Raw genomic sequence first — 19753 nt, 5'->3', positions numbered from 1 at the left:
CGTCAAAATATATGCACGGCCGTGCAATACCATTTTTACAGAGTCGCAAAATCGGCACGGGTGTGTGATAAACAGTTTTATTCTAATGTATAATTTGGATAGATGAATACATGTGGTGGGATAAAAGTCAAGTAGCCAAATCTGTAGGACTTCATTTAGTGCTTAGAAAAATTCCTTGTTCATCTAACCGGGACTCATATTTCTTGACAAATTGATGATTGCCGTGTTTGCAAGTGCCCGTTTATATATTTTTCTATAATTTGCATACTGTAAGCATGATAAACATGAAAATCTAACCAGTGTTACCAGAGACATAGTTATCTATGTCTCTGGTGTCACTGTCGATTTTAATTAGGTGTGAAAAGATATTTTAAAGGACAGGGACTTTCCCAGTGACGATTACTTAATTTAATGGATAATAAACAAGTGCGCCGTATCGTAAACAGTTATGCATCATAATATTAAAGACAGAATTACAGTTGGGTGCGCTCTAAATAAATCTTAGTACCGCGAAACCTGTAATTGTTTATGTTTGTAGGAGTTAATCCCCTTTGTTCAAGGTCATACAACGGTAGAGGTCGTTCGTAGAATAACAAAGATGGTGGCAGAATGAAACGAAATGGTTGTTCCTAATCCATAATTTTCGGTATCTTTTAGGGGGAAATTATTTGAATGGACTGTTTCTCAACAATCTGTTGATATGCAAGGATTATTTGGACGCGTTTTCTTCAGAGCTTTTGCGTCGAATGTTCAGACGGAAATCAAAACAAAACAACCAGCATTAGATCCGCTAAAGTTTGTTACGGGCTGCTCTGGTTTTTCTAAATCATTATCACCTTGTGGTACTGGAACTGGGCAAAGGAAATGGTCATTTGGTGATGATTCATATTTTATTGCGAGAGATAAAACTGCCGATGTTTTAGGTAACTGATGTTGTGTTATAATTCTTTGTGCGCATCATTGACGTTATACATTTTGACATTAGTCACGTGACCATGTCATTTTGTAAACAAAATTGATAAAATAAACAAAATTGATAAAATGAGCATCTTTATCTATGATTGTTTATGTATATATATTTACTTTTGTATCTTTTAATTATCAATGATAATTTACCATAAAAGGACTTTAAACAGGAGTTTGATTAATAATTTAATTGAAAAATTCTTGTTACTGCAGTGCAGGTCATTGACCTAGCCTAGGCCATACATAATTTGTCACCTTGTCATTTTGTTTTCTACTATCTGTGACCCATGGTCACCTTGTGTTTAATGACACCCACTCTATATGATTACTGTCAAAGTGACATTCAAGGTGTAACATTGAACAAATGATCACCAATTATATGTCACTGACCATGTCACCAAGTACACCATGATTCCTGGCATCCTGCATGAATGTTCTGGGATCCCCCCCCCCCCCCTGTATCAACTTTCCTGCAGGGAAGTTGTGTTTTCTATTAAGCACACTGACAGTCATTGAGCTTGCAGTGCATCAGATCTCACTTGATAATGGATGATATCAATTTCTTGCAATTATATTTAAATAGAAACTTTAATGAAATATTGATTTCTTGATAATACTAATAGAGTTGATTATGTGTTATTTAGAATAATATTAATTTATATGTTTAAACTTTCAACTTCTTTTGTATTAAATGTTAAAATACTTGAATAGTAGAAATAATATCTTACCAGAATGTCAGTTCATTACTCATAGTCGTATAAGTCATATATAATATTTAAAGAGAAAATAGAGGCATGACAGCATCTTTTTTATGATTTAATTTTACTAATCCTGGGTTTAACAAATAATTAACTTTCGTTACAGTTAGGTATTAATGTATATTAATTTCAGGAGTTGCAGATGGTGTAGGGGGTTGGAGAAATTATGGGATAGATCCATCAGCATTCTCTACCTCATTGATGCGAGTATGTGAACGTCTTGTTGCAAATGGTCATTTCAAACCTCAGTCACCAGCCAACTTGATCCAGGATAGTTACGAAGAAATTTTAGCACACAAATATCCTTTAATAGGTAAGTTTATGATTAATTATTTAAGGAGATTAGATTTGTTAGTGAATTGAACAGGGTGACTTATTTGCAGACTATCCTAAAACATGATGAAAGATTTTTACTTATTTCAAAAATTAAGTTTTATATTTAATATTATTTGGGAGAAAGTATGTAAGTGGCCAGGTAGCTTTATCTGTAGGTGGGGTGACCAGATAGCATTTTCTGTAGGTGGGTCACAGCTGGGATATGCATTTTTTTTCACCCTGTGACACATTTCAATATTAACTGTTTGAGCCTACAATAATGAATTGTTAAGAACTTTCTTATTTCTCCCTTTTCAAATATATTTTTAAAATCGCAAAACATAAAATCGCTTTCGTTTCTAAAATTCATTCAAAATACTTTATAAGTTTTATAAGAAAAGTTATCTATTATGTAATGAAAATGAGTTTTCATTTTAATTGATAGATCTTTACATTTTATGTAATATTTTTTTTATTAAAGGTGGCAGTACAGCTTGCGTTGTAGCACTTCACAAGGCAGAGCGCACAATCTACACAGCTAATCTAGGGGATAGTGGGTTTATGTTAATTAGAAATGGGGAGGTAGTGCACCGGTCCGAGGAGCAACAACATTACTTTAATACACCATTCCAGTTGACAGTAGCACCACCAGAGCAGGAGGGACTAGTACTCAGTGATAGGTAAATTATTATAGAAATACAAAGACTGGTTTTAACCTTGAACCTTCTGAATTCGTGTAATGGATCTGCTCTGCTTTGAATTTGGAACAGCCCATTTGAAGGTTATGGGATTTCAGTGTCAAAGAACAAAAAATGATCTACAAATTGTGTATAGAGAGAGTCTGGTCAGACTAAAACAGATGTATGTAGAGGCTGGCCTGGCTCTATACTCTAAAGATTGGCAAGAAAGGCTAATCACCGAGTTTCAGTAGGTTATGGGTTAACCAGGGCTCTCGTTAGCATTTTGAGACTGGGGCCAGGGTCCATGCAGAGGGGGAATTTTGCATGATTTTCAAATATTTTTCATTTAAAGGGGATTTTTTATTTTTTCGGTAAAACTTGAAATTGTGCGACATGTTGGAATGCTAAAAACTGTCCGGAACATTTTATTTATATATACATACTAATTTTCGATAGCCGTTCCCAGAATACGTACTAATTTCTGGTTGCCAGTCATGGAATACATACTAATTTCTGATTGCTGTCCGCGGAATACGTACCTATTTCCGGTTGCCGTTCGCAAAATATATATTCGCTGATCGGCATTTTCTATGCCTGTTAAATATTAATTTCCAGGGATTTCAAGGGAGATTTTTTTTCGGTTTTAGAGGAAGAAACATACTTTTTTGGTGGGGGAATGGGGCCGATATTCGGCCCCAAATTTTATCAAACGAGAGCCCTGGTTAACTGTTAAAGGCCTGGCTCTATTGACAGAGGCTAATCACAGAGTTTCAGTAGCTTAACTGTCACCTAGTAATGTAGTGGACTTCAGTTGCTATGTATTTGAGTTGAAACTATCCATTGTTAGATATAGGATGTTAATTAGATAGAGAAGCCCATTAAAGCTTGGATAGACTACACCAAGCTGTCCTGGCAATATACTGGTAGCATATACAGTACCTGTCATTATTGTGGGTGAAAGCTTTGAAACTGCTTGCTCACATTAGTGGTATTCCAACATTATTAACTTGTTTAAGTATATTCTACATGTATACATGTACCTGACTGAAGTGACACTAAAATTACACAAGTGTCTGTTCGCCCTTGAAAATTGGATAAAAATCAAAGGTCTTCATTTTTAAGAAAAACAAAAACAAAAAAACAAAACCCACACACAGGCTTAGTTCTGTTTTATGCAGATTTTGTGGGAATAAGTTTACTGACGCACGACCATATTCATTCAGCATTTATTGCAGGAAAAAAAGTTTAACTCAACCATCTCAAAATTGCAAGTAATTTGCTTTTATGTGTGCTGTCAAGATCGGATATTGTCTTTAAATGATATATGCTTGACAGTGTGTTTTCTCTAAAAGCTCTTTTGAATGTCAATGATCAGGGGAATAATTTTGTCAATGATTTTATTGATTATATCATACTTGTAGGGTTTATTTCTATATATTGTCATTTTGTCTGTCATAGCAGATAATGCATAGAGGATAAATGATATAATAGAACCTTAGGTTGAGTTAAAAACTCAGATGGATGATTGTTGTGTACTCGTTCAAAAGTATTATTGAATTTGATAAATCGTCTGAAAAAAGAATTTAATACATTAAGGAGCAAATTTAAACAGATGAAAATGAGGACCAGTAATAGAATAATACAATAAAGAGCAAATGTAAAAATAATAACATAAAGAGCCAATGTAAAAATAGTACATTGAGGAGCAAATATAAAATTCTGCAAGGAGGAGCAAATGTAAAAATACCATGAGGTGTAAAATTAATGTAAAATTGACAATAAGGAGCAAATTTAAGATTATATAATGAGGAGCAAATGTAAAATGGTAACATTGAGGAGCAGTTGTAAAATAAGACAGTTACAAGGAAATGTACAATAAGACAGTTAGGAGCAAAATTAATATAAAATAAGACAGGAGCAAATGTAAAATAAGACAGGAGCAAATGTAATAAAATTACTCTGAGAAGCAAATGTAAAGAATACAAAGTGGCGGCATGGCCTAGTGGTTAACACGTCGGACTAGTAATCTAATGATCGCTAGCCGTATGGGTTCAAACCCCGTCAGGGGCAAGTCGTTGTTTCCTTGAGCAAGAAACTTTACACTCATTGCTCAGTACTGGTTGGTTCCAGGAACGGATTCGAAAGTGTGTCTATAAGCTTATAGCTTCCTACACAATCGAACTAAAATAAATTCTGATGAAGAACCAGATAGGTTCGAAACCGGTAGATCTTTTATTAAAATTTTGTTAACATTTATCCGGCGTTGACGTGTGGTTTCTTTGAATTCTTCCTTTTTATCCAGTAAAATAAATTCAGTATAAACCAAAGAATACAATTAGGAGCAAAGGTAAAACTGACAATAAGGAGCAAATTTAAGATCATATAATAGGAGGACATGTAAAATGATAACATTGAGGAGCAAATGTAAAATGATTACATTGAGGAGCAAATATAAAATGATTACATTGAGGAGCAACATATAAAATGAATACAATGTGACAAATGAGTAGTGAATGTAAAAAATACATTGAGGAGCAAATGTAAAATAAGATCTTTAGGAGCAAATGTAAAATAAGACATTAAGGAGCACATGTAATAAAATTACTCTGAGAAGCAAATGTAAAAATAGTACAATGAGGAGCAAATGTAAAATTGACAATAAGGAGCAAATTTAAGATCATAAAAATAAGAGCAAATGTAAATTGATTACATTGAGGAGCAAATGTGAAGTAATACAATGAGGAGTAAATATAATAAAATTAAATTGAGGAGCAAATGTAATAAAATGACATTGAGGAGCAAATGTTAACAAAATTACATTGAGGAGCAAAATGTAAAATGAATACAATGTGACAAAGTAACTTTGAATCATGTACCCCTCACCGCTGTTGAATCCCACTAGGTACTTTGGATTCTTTCATGTGAGGAAGCTGTTCAGCTAGTTTAAGGAACGTTGATAGTTCTATTAATCAAATGCCTGCTTGTGCTGGAAATATTGCTTTGAGGGGAAGCTAAGGTCTTCCTCCACTATAATTGCTAAAAAATTAATCAAATGACCATAAACATTGTCAGTGTGACTTATAAGTTATAACCCATGTGAAAGTAAAATTATTTATTACTAACTTTCATTGTAAAAATGTGTAGGTGTATATTGCATATAAGTGTGTTTTAACCTGAATAAAATCAGTCAATCAATCAATCAATCAATCAGTCAGTCAACCCAGCAACAAAAAGGAGCAGTTTTAAAATATTTCAATGTAGAGCAAGCGTAAAATAATTCACTGCAAATTCGACAGTATAGTCAGAAGTAAATGTCATTGTTAATTTATAAAATGTTGAACTTTACGAATTGTTTCAGAATTGATATGGCAGCAAAGACTTCATATAAAGTAGAGGAAGGAGATGTGTTACTTATGGGAACAGACGGTTTATTTGACAACATGCATGAAGACATGATTCTTGATTACATTTCTAAATACAAGGTATAATATCCCATAGTTCCCTGCCTATTTATCTTTCTAAATGTTGTTTATTATAGTTCCAGTGCTGTCATTGAAAATTGCCATTTCAATATTTTGTCAGTATTCAGCTTTAATCAGCTACATGTATCTAGATTGGTATTCAAAAATAGCGATATTGGTACATGCATATAAACAATATTCAAATTCAGTTCAATATTAAACACAATCTAGAATATTGACACATTTCTCCTTTGTCTAGTGGAAATATTTCTCTAGATTTTGTAAGATAGGAGAAATCACTTCTCTCCCTGTTTTTTCTTGGCTAACTTGAACCCTAAATTTAATTGTCAGTGGTGAGTGAGAAAAAATAACAAAAACAAAAAATAACGACATACTTTTGTTTTGATGACGACATTTTTGACATGTATGGTTTTTATTGTACAAGCAGTTTTAGCTATATAATATTATTTATCAATCTATTTTGATACTCGGGTTCTGATATATTGTTACAAAAATGTTTTCTATCATTGACAGTCCTATTTAGTTCATTTAAATGATGTATCAATTAGGTTGTGTTTTTTTTTTGCAGCATTTCATTAAGAACAGCGCATCTCTAATTTAATATTGTAATAAGTGAAAGGGGGCAGACTTTGCTACTTATGACCTTCTTGCAAACTTTGAACAATGACTTAGTACTTATAAATGATTGAGGCAGGAAACTGTAAAATTTTTACGCTTGTATCAGTAAATAGATGTTACTTTAATGTACCAGTAATGTATATTGTATATTTTAAACTCTGGATTTAGAAAAGCTGTAGGACAAAAACCATGTTTCAAAAGAAAATTTTTATTGTTAAATTTTTTTTTACGATTGGTATTTTTGTATTTCTTCACAGACATTTGAAACACAAAGTATTTTATTGTAGTAGAGCGGGGTCGTCATTTGCCGAACGATGTCTATTTCCGAACAATATATATGCGGTCGTAAAAATAACAGTAAGGTTGCGTTTTTTAAAGTTTTTTGGCGCGAAATATTTGAACGTAATTGTTTGCTTCCGGTTGTTTACAATTCCAAGGTCGTCCTGTCATCTTTAAAAGCGAAAGATATCATCGAGGTAAGTCCTATAAATTTTGTCATATATTTAGCCGTACATGCTAAGGAGACTGCTGACGTAGATAAGCGATGCAAGTTTTGTATTTTGTGTTTAAATGTAAACATGTATGAAAGTATGTAGATGTACCCCTTCCCCACCCATCTAAATTAGAATGTTCTAGAATAGACAGACGTAGATCTTGCCACGTGGTTGTTCGGAATTATCCTCTCACTTTTTAACCGAGGGTCTAATTCCGAACAAATAAGAAAACACAAACATCAAAAAAAGGCTAGAGGACTAATTTGTATTTAATAGTTTAAGTAAATTATAAATAAATAAATCTAAATAAATAAATAAATAAATAGATAAATTAATAAATAATTAATCAATAAATAAATTAAACAATCAAAAAAGTTGGTTAATGAATGAAAAAATAATTCATTAATAAATTAACTCATTCATTCATATCTCACAGGTAACATGAGCCGTTCTATCGGTGCAAAGTCGTATACCCCGGATGTGCTGGCAGAGGCTGCCAAGCTTGTTCAGGGTGGGAGCCTTACGTTAAGTTGTGCGGCCAAGTCGTACGGGATACCGAAAACGACTCTGCATGATAAAATCAAGGTATTTAGAACAATTTTATGAATAAATAAGTACGTTTCATCGGGTCATTGTAGTTTGCGAACAAAGCAGGCCAGTTTATATAATTCCTAATTCTAGCTAGTAATTTGTTAAAACGCCATTTATTTTCGTTTAATTATTATTGTTTTATAAATGACAGTAAAAGATTAATTTTATCATTGATGAAATGGTTCTCAGTGCACTATTGTTTATTATCCTTGTTCATATCACACTCCTACTTGTTTTAGGGAAGATACGCAACAAACAAAACAGGTCCCCGCACTGTCCTCTCGCCGGCTGAGGAGACCCGCCTGGCAGAATGGGCAGTCAGCATGTCCAGGATCGGCTATGGAAGGACGAGGCAGGAACTGTTGACCACGGTAAAGAAGATCCTTGATGACGATGGTCGTAAGACGCCCTTTAAAGACAATCGACCCGGCAAAGATTGGTACAGGGGCTTCGTCAAGCGTCACCCTGAGCTGACGGAAAGAGCGCCCATGCAGCTCGGAAAAGAAAGAGCAGTGATAACGCCATCAAAAATCTCAAATTGGTTCTCAGAGTTAGAGTTATTTGTAAACAATGAGTTGAATGACACATGCCTATTGTCTGATCCGTCTCGTTTGTATAATGCTGACGAGTCCGGGTTTCCACTATGTCCTAAAAGTGGACGAATCATTGCCATGAAAGGGGCAAAAAATGTTTATAACTGCACAAGTAGTAATAAAACTCAAATAACTGTGTTGGCCTGTGTTAGTGCTATTGGACACTACATAAAGCCAATGATTGTATATCCTGGCGAGCGTGTGAGGGCTGATATTCTTGAAGGTTTTCAGGAGGCTGCAATAGGTCGTTCTCCGAATGGGTGGATGGAGTCTGAATTATTTTTGACCTGGATAACGGACGTGTTTATACCCGACTTAGACGAGCGTCAAGTCAAACGTCCAATCTTACTATTGGTTGACGGCCACTCAACACATGTGTCTTTAGAGGTGTCGGATGTCTGTAAGGCAAATGGCATTCACGTGTTTTGTCTACTTGAGCACGCCTCACACTTGATACAGCCGCTTGATCTTCGGGTTTTCGGGGTATTAAAAGAAAACTGGAGTCAGGCTGTGAGAGATTTTCAAATTGAGAATATCCCGAATACAGTTACGAAGAGGACTTTTGCTCAAGTATTTAAGGGCGCCTGGGAACGGTCAGCCACCACTGAGAACGCAATATTGGCATTTAAGTATGCTGGCCTTTTCCCTTTAAATAGAGACATTGTTCTGAAAACAGCAAAAATGGAACCATCGACAATCTACAGCTCAAAGCTTAACGCACCAAAAGCTACACCTGCTGGGGTTCAAATGAATGTGCAGCCTGACTTACTTCCAGATGTACAGCTGGACGTGCAGCAAGCTGTACAACAAGAAGGGCAGCAAACTGTACAGTCGGACGTGCAGCAAGCTGTACAACCGGAAGTGCAGAAAACTCTACAGTCAGACGTGCAGCAAGCTGTACAACCGGAAGTGCAACAAACTGTACAGTCTGACATGCAGCAAGCTGTACAACCGGAAGTGCAGGAAACTGTACCGTCAGGCGTGCAGCAAGCTGTACAACCGGAAGTGCAGCAAACTGTACAGTCGGACGTGCAGCAAGCTGTACAACCGGAAGTACAGCAAACTGTACAGTCGGACGTGCAGCAAGCTGTACAACCGGAAGTGCAGCAAACTGTACAGTCGGACGTGCAGCAAGCTGTACAACCGGACGTGCAGAAAGCTGTTCAACCGGAAATACAGCAAACTGTACAGTCGGACGTGCAGCAAGCTGTACAACCAGTAGTGAAGCAAGTTGCACTACCGGAAGTGCAGCAAGTTGCACTGCCGGATGTGAGTCAAGCTGTACAGCCCGACGAACAGATAGATCTACAGTTTGTCGCGAACCCACAGACATCCTTGCAGCAATCGCCATTTTCGAAACACCTAGCAATGCCAAAACCCAGAACTGAAAAGAAAACGATTAAAAAAATTAAGTTGCCGAAGGCAGTTACTGGTGAGGCATTTAGAAAGATAATGTTAGAAAAAAAAGCACTTAAAGAGCAAAATGAACGCGAAAAGCAAGAAAGAAAACTAGAACGTGAACGAAAACGCAAAGAGAAAGATGAGGAAAAACAAAGGAAACAAAAAGAAAGGGAGGAAAAAAAGCGGCAAAGAGAAATTGAGAAAGCAGAAAAACTAAAAACAAAGGCACTAGCAGAAAAAGTAAATCAACATTTAGCAAAACGAAAAAGAAATGACGTATCTAGCAGCTCCGATTCGGGGTCTGATTTTCAACCGAATGACGACTCGGAATACGAATGTGACATTGACAGAATGAAATGTTTCAAGTGCGGTGAACTTTACAATGACGATAACCCGCTGGTATGGATCTCGTGTGACAACTGCCCTCGTTTATTCCACAGGAAATGCACAGACATTGATTTCAGTGGAATGGACGAGGAAGACATCGCAAGTTTCCCATTTGAGTGTCTGTACTGCTGAAAAATAGTTGCACGAGATCGAAAACAGTGAACTTGATAGATACATATCGTCTCTGGTTGTGTTTGGTCACATCCATACTCCGAGTCATCGTTTGTGTTTAAGACAATTAAATATTGTTGTTATAATTATGTTTAAAGATATTGAATGAATTATCTTGTTTAAATTGTTTAGATTAAACGAAATTAGATAAATTAGTTATTTTTAAAAAGCCCGTCATGTTCGGAAATAGACACCGTTTGTGTTCGAGTGACCCGCACTGTTCGGAAATGCACGCAGTCACAAGAGTTTTTCTGGCGCGATTTTCCTACTTACTGTTTATCATGAGCAAATGCCATATGTCTTGTTTGAAAGGTTAAAGGTCAGACAATGTGTGCATAATATTATTAGTTCGGAATTAGACATCTGCTCCTTATTATAAGCAGCGAACCTTAGGTGTTCGGAAATGCCCGACCCCGCTCTACATGTTAGATTTGTACACAATCAAAAAGAACATAAAATTCTAAATTTAAACTTCCTGTTTGAACAAACTCGTCAAACTATAAAAATTTTGAATTTAAGAATATAATCAATGGGTTTTCTCATAAAGTTCAGAAGAGGCCTTAGTCTCTCATATTTTGAGAAAAAATTTCACTTTGCTAATTTGGGGTGTAAGTTCAGATTTTTTGAAAAAGTGCATAATTTGAAGAAAATTTTCATTTGAATATGTAAGCTGAAATAGCCACTGATAATGTATCATAATTATATCAAATGTCATATCAGACTATCATGTATCATACATCTTTGATTTTAATTACAGGATCATAAAGACTCTAGTAAAGTATCAGCCAATCACATCGCTCAGAAGGCCCAGGATCTCTCTCTAGATCCAGACTTTATGTCCCCATTCTCAATGTCAGCTTTAAATGCAGGAATACCTATTACAGGTATGTTAATTTATATATGATATATGTCTATAACGATATGTTCAAACTAGAGGGGCGTCTTTGGCCGAGTGGTTAAGATTGTTGACTTCAAACCACTTGTCCCTAACTGCTTTGGGTTCGGATCCTGACAGGGACTTTGGATTCTTCCATGTCATTGTGAGGAAGCTATCCAGCTAGCTTATAGAATGTCTGTGGTTCTACTCAGTTGCCCGCTCGTGCCTGAAATAATGCACAAAAATATTTTGCTTGATAAATTCATGGCAGTGGTAATGAATAGTTATTTTCATGGCATTAAGTTTTATTTTGGTAATGTCTGGATGAAAATTAATAATGAAATTGCTTGGACATGGAAATTTTATTGAAAAATCACGAAAGTTAAACTAGTGAGTCGGTAAATAAAAACATCTGTCTGTTTTAGTAAAATAGGAGAATAATTTCTTTTCGTAAAATTTTATTGAAAAAATTTAAAATTAAATTAGTGTCTTCGGAAAATATTAATAATTTCTTTAGTAAAAATGAAGTTCATTTTGTTTCATGTTTTTAACAGGTGGTAAGCCAGACGATATTACAGTTCTAGTTGCCACGGTATCATGTGACCTGGGTACCTAGCAACAGTGCCATCTAGTTTATGAAAAGGGACACAACTCATCTAGACCATAAATTGTTTGTAATTTTACATTAGGCAAATGTTTGTGTTATGCTGTAAGCAGGGGATAGGAAAACAGGGCGAGGCTTTATATGTACAATGTACTATGCAGTTATAGGTGTTTTTTGTGGAGAGATAGAACATTAAGTAAAGATGATTCTTAAATTTTTAAAATGAGAGAATCTATAGACAGACGATAAGTGCCAATAAGGGAAAGTTGACAATCTTGAAAAATGATTTTTAACTTTTCTTGTGTAAGATTGAATTTTTCATAACATGTTAATTTATTAAACATTTTATTTAAGATATATTTATATGGACACATTCGAAAAGATAAAGAACTTAAATTTTTAGATACAATGTTATAAGATGATAACTTGTTAAAATGAGATTTTGTTGTCTTTATGCCATTGTTTAGAAATTTGTTTTATTTGCTAAATTTCGTTTGTAGTTGAAAAAGGGCATTAAATTGATTGTTTTAATTTGAAAATAGTTAAATGCTTCAACATTTTTTCTCTCTAGTAGTTAATTCTAAATAGATATTGCTTAGATAAGGATATATGCACTAAATATGCAATATTGCAATAGGTTAAGAAATTTGTGTGTTTCGTCAATACAGCCGGCACTTGTGAAACTATTTCCTGTTGTGAAGTGTTTTGCTTGTTCGTACATCTTTGTTTATTTATGATTCAGATATTCTATTTTTAAAGTTAGTTTAAGCAAGGTTAGGTGTCAATTACAAATATTGAACCGAGTGGTTAAGGCAGCTGGTTAAGGTCGTTGACTTTGAGCCACTTGCCCCTCACTGCTGTGGGATTGAATCCCAACAGGGACTTTGGATTCTTTCATGTGAAAACTATCCAGCTGGCTTATAGAACATAGGTGGGCCTACTGAAATAATGCACTGAAAAAAGTAAAAAAGGATTTATGAAAATAGGTTTTCGTATGAATAAAGAAATTACTTAAAAAAAAATATTTTGATATTCAGAGACAATTTTTAAAGTTTAAAGGATGGCAAATGCCTTAGACAAGCTCTTTACCACTTTTTCAAAATGGTTAAAGTTCTTATTTCAAATCACTTGCCCTTCACAGCTGTGGATCCGAATCCCGTCGGTGTCTTTGGATTCCTTCTTTGATGTGAAGAAGCTATCCAGCTAGCTTACAGGTTGATGGTTCTACTTGCATCTGAATTGATACTGAAGAGGCACCTAGGGTCTTCCAACAACTGAAAAGCTGGAAAGTCGTCAGTTGACCTTTACATTAGTGGTGCGACTTGAACCCAGTCAACCCAAAGAAAATAAGTTGAATTTGTTCCATTGACTATTGTTTAAACTATTTTGTACGCATTTTACGATTTTTATGATAATTTGGAGACAAGAATTTGGAGAGATGCTGCTTTGAGGGTAATTCTGTTCACTAAGAGAATCTCTTAAGGTCACATGTAGTCATGTATTGTAGGTGCTAGATATATTAGTTAACTTAGTTTACTATTCAGACTAAGAGTATTAGAAAATGAAAGTAATTAATCAAGAGAAGGTTTGGTTTGTAGATGAAAAGACAGTGTAAATATTTATACTGAAAAAGTATGTACATGTAATATCATTGTGTAAATAGGTATTAGAGAAAATTCTGTATATATGAAGTACAATTTGTTGTATGCCATTATTTTGTATGTAATTTTTTTTCCAAGGGCTAATGGCTGTTAAACTTGTGTTTTTTGAAACAGTTGAATAATTTTATTAGTATGTATTCAATAGTTTCAACACAAGAAACAAAACTATCAATTCATTGTGTTGAATTATTTGCATTTTTAAAGCCCTGGTTTAACGGCCACAGCCCAATTGTCACATAAATGGAGCATTTGCCATTATTTTTCACTGAATATTTGTGTTCATGAATTTTACTTATCTGTGATACAAGAGTGAATGTATAACTTTTTTTTCTATACATATTTAAGAATGGAAGCTGTAATTGTCAGGTGTTTTTGTTGTTTTTTTTCTGTTGAATATTTTGTATTTTTGTCAGTACACTTAAAAGTATTTGAAATATATGTTCTCAGAAGTTGGTATGTGGATCTAGAGGGAGCATTTATATTAAATGCAGTTGAAATGAACGGAACTCTTACAGAAAGATTTTATCAGAAAACTACATCCAGTTTATTGACAGAAAGAAGTTAGTTTTAATTAATATGTTCTTATACTTAGCAATTAGCTTTACGGCTTATTTAATTTAGGAAAAAAAATCATTTTTACCAGTTAATTTAATTATACACATGTGAGAAACTGAAAAGTAACATCCTTCAATTTGAGTCATCTTAAAGGCACTGGACTAGGATCAGTAAAGCTTAAAACATAAAATTTGAATTTCTGACATTGATTAACTGGGGCATTTCAAACAGAAAAGATTATTAAGAAATATACTCAGAAATAAATTGATAATCATACTTAGCTATTCTTCACCCGATTTGATTGAAAGAATTGCAATGCTTTAAAATTTTGGGTCATTTTTTCACAAGAAGAATTCTTGAAAAACAGAGTAAGTGAATAATATGAAATTTTACACCCAAGTAATTGGTCTAGACCTATATCAAATGGTACATTTATTCCAAAAATTATTTCCAAACTGAGCGTGTCTAAAAACCTCAAGAAAAGGGAGTAACTCTGTCATTACTTATATTTCTGTTAATATTTGGCTGTTTGTTGTATATATATTTTGCAATATTGAAAACCTCAATGATATGATTTATTGTTGTATTTACTATTATATCACCAACTTGTAAGAATTATAATTCATAGTGCACATTTTTTGTATTTAGCACATGAAACCACTTTGAAAAGAAAAATGGAAACTTGGTGCAAAGATTTTATTGTGATAGATGCAGGTACACATGTATATAATTATGTACTTTTTTGTTGTGATAAATGAATGTTCACATCTGTTTCACATAGCGAGGGGTGACTGCAAAACTGTTTTAAGTCCATTATTTCATATAAGTTACAACAGTTTTGCAGTCAACCCTCGATAGGTAAGTTAGTTGTACAGATCATTGATTTTTTTTTTATTCTTATATTGCAGAAAACTAAATTTTTGTCTTTTAATTGAATTATTATACAGAACAGAAACTTGTGTAACTTATAAGAATTATTCACTTGAACTTAGAAATATTTTGGTCCTTGCTGATCTGTGTAATTCGTTTAAGTATACTAAGGTATTAAATTTTTTTTAAAAAAGTAAAAAAGCATATTTTGACATGATTAATTATTTTTATCTTTCCTTATTTGCATTTAGTTGAATATTTGTAGATGTGTTTGTCATAATTTTTCCTACCAGTACATCCTGATCTCCTGATACAATAGGTGTTATTGTTCCCTACATGTCATCCATTTATTTTCATTTGATATTTCATTGGTCATTCGTTATGTGTGGGTTTTTGTTAGTAAATATGTTCTATTTGTCATTCAATTTGCTCACGCTTCACATTGAACTTTTTAACAAGATTGCCTTTTCTTGATTAATTTTTAACTTATTTGTCTTAAGGTTTTTGACCAAATATTAAAAAAAAATGTATATAGTGAGATATACTTCATATCACATTGCTTGGAAGTGAGTGAGATATAGAATTTTGGTTTCCGTTCTTTACATTTCAAATGAAGAGCTATGAGGAATGTATTGTAGATAAAGATTTTCACAATGTTATTGATTACATTGCATGTCATTTGGAGTAAATTTTTAGAAGTCATCAGGATACTTAAGTAGAATACAACACAAAATAAAAAAATTCTTTGTTCTTGGTAAATATGGACTGCATAGTGTGTAATTATCTTAGAAATTTCACATTTAAAAAAATTTCACATTTTTAGCAGGATAAAGACCATATTCACAGAACAGGTACAAATATCCTCATTTATTGATGTTCAGAGCTAAACATTGTTCTTTTGTTAAAATATTTTCTTTGCAAAATGTCTTTACACAGGTTTTTTTCTTCTTTTAATTTTCAAAAAGGCTGGCCTTTACACAAATTTACAGGTTTATTTATTTATATATATGTAGTTTATTTCCTAACCCATGTTGATATTTTCCATATTTATTGAAACGTTCTGGCAGCAACCCTGAAAAATACTAAATTCAGGTTGAAATTCTCTTTTAAATTAAGAGCCATGCCATGACAAAACCAACGTAATGCGTTTGCGAACAGCATGGATCCAGACCAGCCTGCACATCCGTGCAGTCTGATCAGGATCCATGCTGTTGGCTATCAGTTTCTTTATAAGTTTGTAATAGGTGAACAGCATGAATCCTGATCAGACTGCGCGGATGCGCAGACTTGTCTGGATCCATGCTGGTTGCAAACGCACCAAGTTGGTTTTGTCATGGCATGGACATTTGTTTTCATAGTTTGTACATAGTATCCAGAATTTTTAAGTTGTTTTTTTTTTCGTTCATTTTGCATTCTCATTGATAAATATGAAAACTTGGTCATTAATGGCAACAGATGCTGAAGATTATATATGTTTAAAAGCAATGGATGGTTAAGAGTTTTCACTGGTGGAATTATAAGAAAAGTACTTAATTTCATATAGCTCATTATTTTATGTTGTTACGTTTTTTCCCCAAATTTGTAAAGAATACCAGTACCGTTATTTTTAGTGAAGGATTACTATACTTATATAACATGTATGTATATCAATGAATTATAATGTGTTTTAAGTAATTATTGAATATATTTTTATTTATTTATTTGTTCGAGTAAATTTACGATTAGATTATTGCCTCAATTTAGTTAGGCAGCGTTTTTATCTATTTTATTCCGTATGACGATAAATATTTGCCAGACAATATTTTTTTTCTTTCTGAATACTAGCGTTTAATTTCACATAATTGTCAGCTTTTTTTGCCATCAGCATGAAGCCAGTCCAGCCTGCACATCTGTGCAGTCTGGCCTGGCCTCTAAACTGTTGGCTGACTTAACACAAGATGTTCATCTTGCTATCCCCAAATTGATAATGGACAGCAAGGTAATTTAAACTTAGTTTCAATACCAGCAGTAGACGAGAGTAATTCACAGTCATATTTTACCTATACTGGTTGGGGAGATAACTCCGACACTAAATCACATATTTTTTGCAATATTTTAATTATCTTCCAGTATATTTTAAATATTGAACCACCTAAACAAAGTTCAGTTCAAAGATTTTACATTACACCACAAAAACTATGTATGAAAATGGAATCTGGTACTTCTTTAAGGTCTTGAATGAGGTATGCAAAACATGGTCTTTTTAACCCACAACAGTAGATAAAGTCGACACTTAAAATTTTAAGTAAAAAATGACTGGAAAATCAGCATCAATAATTTATTTTTACATCTTATATGGTTTATCTATTTTTTGTAAATATTTAAACAATTTTTCAAAAATCTTTCCCAAGTCAGTGGCCTGTGTGGTCAATACACTTCTAACTACCTTACTGTAATTTTTAGTAAAAAGAACGTTTTGAAGCAGTTTTTGCCTACAAAAAGTTTAGGTTATTTGAAAAACATTAAAAAGTCTACCAAATTATAACAAATCATCACATTCTGTCCTGTTCCTATACTGTTAGGTGATCATGTGCTTATTTGTTGAAAAACAAAGCAAAAACAATTATATTTATCAAGTGTCGGGGTTATCTATGCGTCGGAGTTATCTCTCCAACCAGTATAGTCACACCAGCCAAACCTTTTGTAAAAAAAAATTATTTTATTTTTATTAATACCAAAATTTCTTCAAAAATAACATTGGACTGTTCCCAATTTCAAAACAGGGCAAGTCCATTATTTTAATTTAGAGGTGTCATTGCCTTTCTTGTATTGAACACCAAGATATTTTTTACATATGTTAATGTACATGTTAAAATTAGTTGATATACATTTTGTTTTAAGATAGGAGATGTTGTATTTTAAACAGGATTGTTACAGACATTGTTCTCCCTAAGATAAAAGTGGTTGAACTTTGTATCCATAAAATAAAAGTTGAAAAATATTTGTGTTCTGTTGTCTTTGTTTTTGTTTGTTTCATTTTACGCCTTTTCCGAACAGTATTTCAGTCATATAGGCGGATAGTTTCCTAACCATCGTTCCTGGAGAGTTACACCAGTACTAGACTACCTTCCTCCGTGCTAAACTACTAAAGCATCTCCCGGGGATCGAGCCAACGCCAGAGAGGTACCTGGATTAGAAGTCATCGACTCTAACCCCTTGACCATGGAGGCGGTTATCTTTGTTTTTATTACATGTATTTGGTTTCTTAAATCAAAGTTCTGACCCGTAACATGCTGGAGTCTAAAAGGTTAGCCTTTGCCATCAGGAGTCAGGCCGGCCTGATTATCTGGGTAGTCTGTATACTGTAAGTATCTCCTCTGAAGCCACTAAAGTTAAAGCTTTGATATTTGGCATGAAACATCATCTAGTGGAGCTGTACCAAGCTTGTTCAAATAATAGCCCTGTGGTCAAAATTGGCCCAGTCAGGGGGATCATAGGTTTTCCTTGTATACATATATAATATAATCATATTCTATGAAAATATAAAGGCTGGAGCTTAGATAATTAGCATGAAACATGTAGTGGACCTCTATCAAGCTTGTTCAAATAACAGCCCTGCCCTTGGGTTCATGGATTTATATATATTTTTTGTTGTCCATGCTTTAAACACATTCTTACTTATATGCCCCTTCCCTCAACACCTTCCTCACATCCTAAATACCCTCCAAGCATTGTTTCAAACAGTATCCTTATAATTTCTAGTTGCCATAAAAAGGGAATGCTTGAAATAATTTGTACAAGAATGAAAATGGAACATAACTCAGGGTTCCCACTCTTAGATATTTTGAAAATTTAAGGACTTTTCCAGGACTTATCAAGGACCTTTTTTGATTTTTTAAGGACTTTTTAGAAGATTAAATTTCAAGCTACATGTATTTGATTTTTTGTCCTATGAATATGTTCATGGTAATGTTTAGAACAACATTTAATAACACAAATATAATACATGTAGTTCATGACATAAATCTAATTCTTTCTAAGAAATACATTCAGTGTCTATAAATAATGAAATGTACTTTGTGACAGCAACTGTTTTTGCAGGTTGTCTGCAATTTTCATGTAATTTTGCCGTTTTTAATGCTTCCAAGGGATCACTTTTTATACCAGATATTCATAGTACTTTAATTAGTAACCTCACATTTGACCTCAGTCCACTAAGGCTTCATAGAATGGCAAAAGCATGTCACACTGAAGGGTATATGAAAACTGCCTGCAGGTGTTTCTACATTCAAAATTTCACGACTTTCATGTTAAAATATTGTATTCTGCTTAAGCCAGTGCTACGGGGTGCACTTCCAGTACCATATATCAAGCCCTAGTCTACAACATTTTCCAATTTTGCCATTTTGGATTGTTATTTAGGGATTCTTTTTTGTATTTCAATGACATATCTTTTTGATTTGATCTTACAATTTTTTAAACCATCTACAAAATATGGCGGCAGCATGAAAATACCCAAAAAATACCCAAACACACTAAATTATAGCAATGTTCATTTTGGTTTGTATACAATGTTGATTTAATGAGGAAAAATGAATTGATATTTACAAAATAATATGACTTAGCCAACTATAACTTTCGATCATTCCATTGAAATTGGCAGTTCAGATGTTGTAAGAAAAAGAGTGACATTTGCTTATTTATCTAACTGTTAGGTTCATTAATGAATAGGCAAATGTACTTGCAAGATA

At 33.7% G+C, this 19753-nt stretch overlaps 2 protein-coding genes across 2 annotated transcripts; both read left to right on the top strand.

The window, feature by feature from the left end:
* The first annotated feature begins 560 nt into the window (after window positions 1–560).
* LOC132713221 (protein phosphatase PTC7 homolog) lies at window positions 561–15205 on the top strand. Its single transcript, XM_060695710.1, has 6 exons — window positions 561–923; window positions 1858–2037; window positions 2521–2719; window positions 6078–6201; window positions 11214–11340; window positions 11888–15205. Exons 1-6 carry the CDS (start codon window positions 701–703, stop codon window positions 11947–11949), a joined length of 915 nt encoding a protein of 304 aa, XP_060551693.1. The 5' UTR covers window positions 561–700; the 3' UTR covers window positions 11950–15205.
* Window positions 7122–10871, top strand: LOC132713220 (uncharacterized). The gene is made up of 2 exons (XM_060695709.1): window positions 7122–7898; window positions 8144–10871. Exons 1-2 carry the CDS (start codon window positions 7755–7757, stop codon window positions 10415–10417), a joined length of 2418 nt encoding a protein of 805 aa, XP_060551692.1. The 5' UTR covers window positions 7122–7754; the 3' UTR covers window positions 10418–10871.
* Window positions 15206–19753: the final 4548 nt, after the last annotated feature.

The sequence above is a fragment of the Ruditapes philippinarum genome, unplaced genomic scaffold, assembly GCF_026571515.1.
Source record: "Ruditapes philippinarum isolate M1 unplaced genomic scaffold, ASM2657151v2 ctg3091_1_1_1_1, whole genome shotgun sequence".
NCBI lineage: Eukaryota > Metazoa > Mollusca > Bivalvia > Venerida > Veneridae > Ruditapes > Ruditapes philippinarum.
Note: the sequence above shows the minus strand (reverse complement) of the source record. Positions and strands in the feature narration are given on the sequence as shown.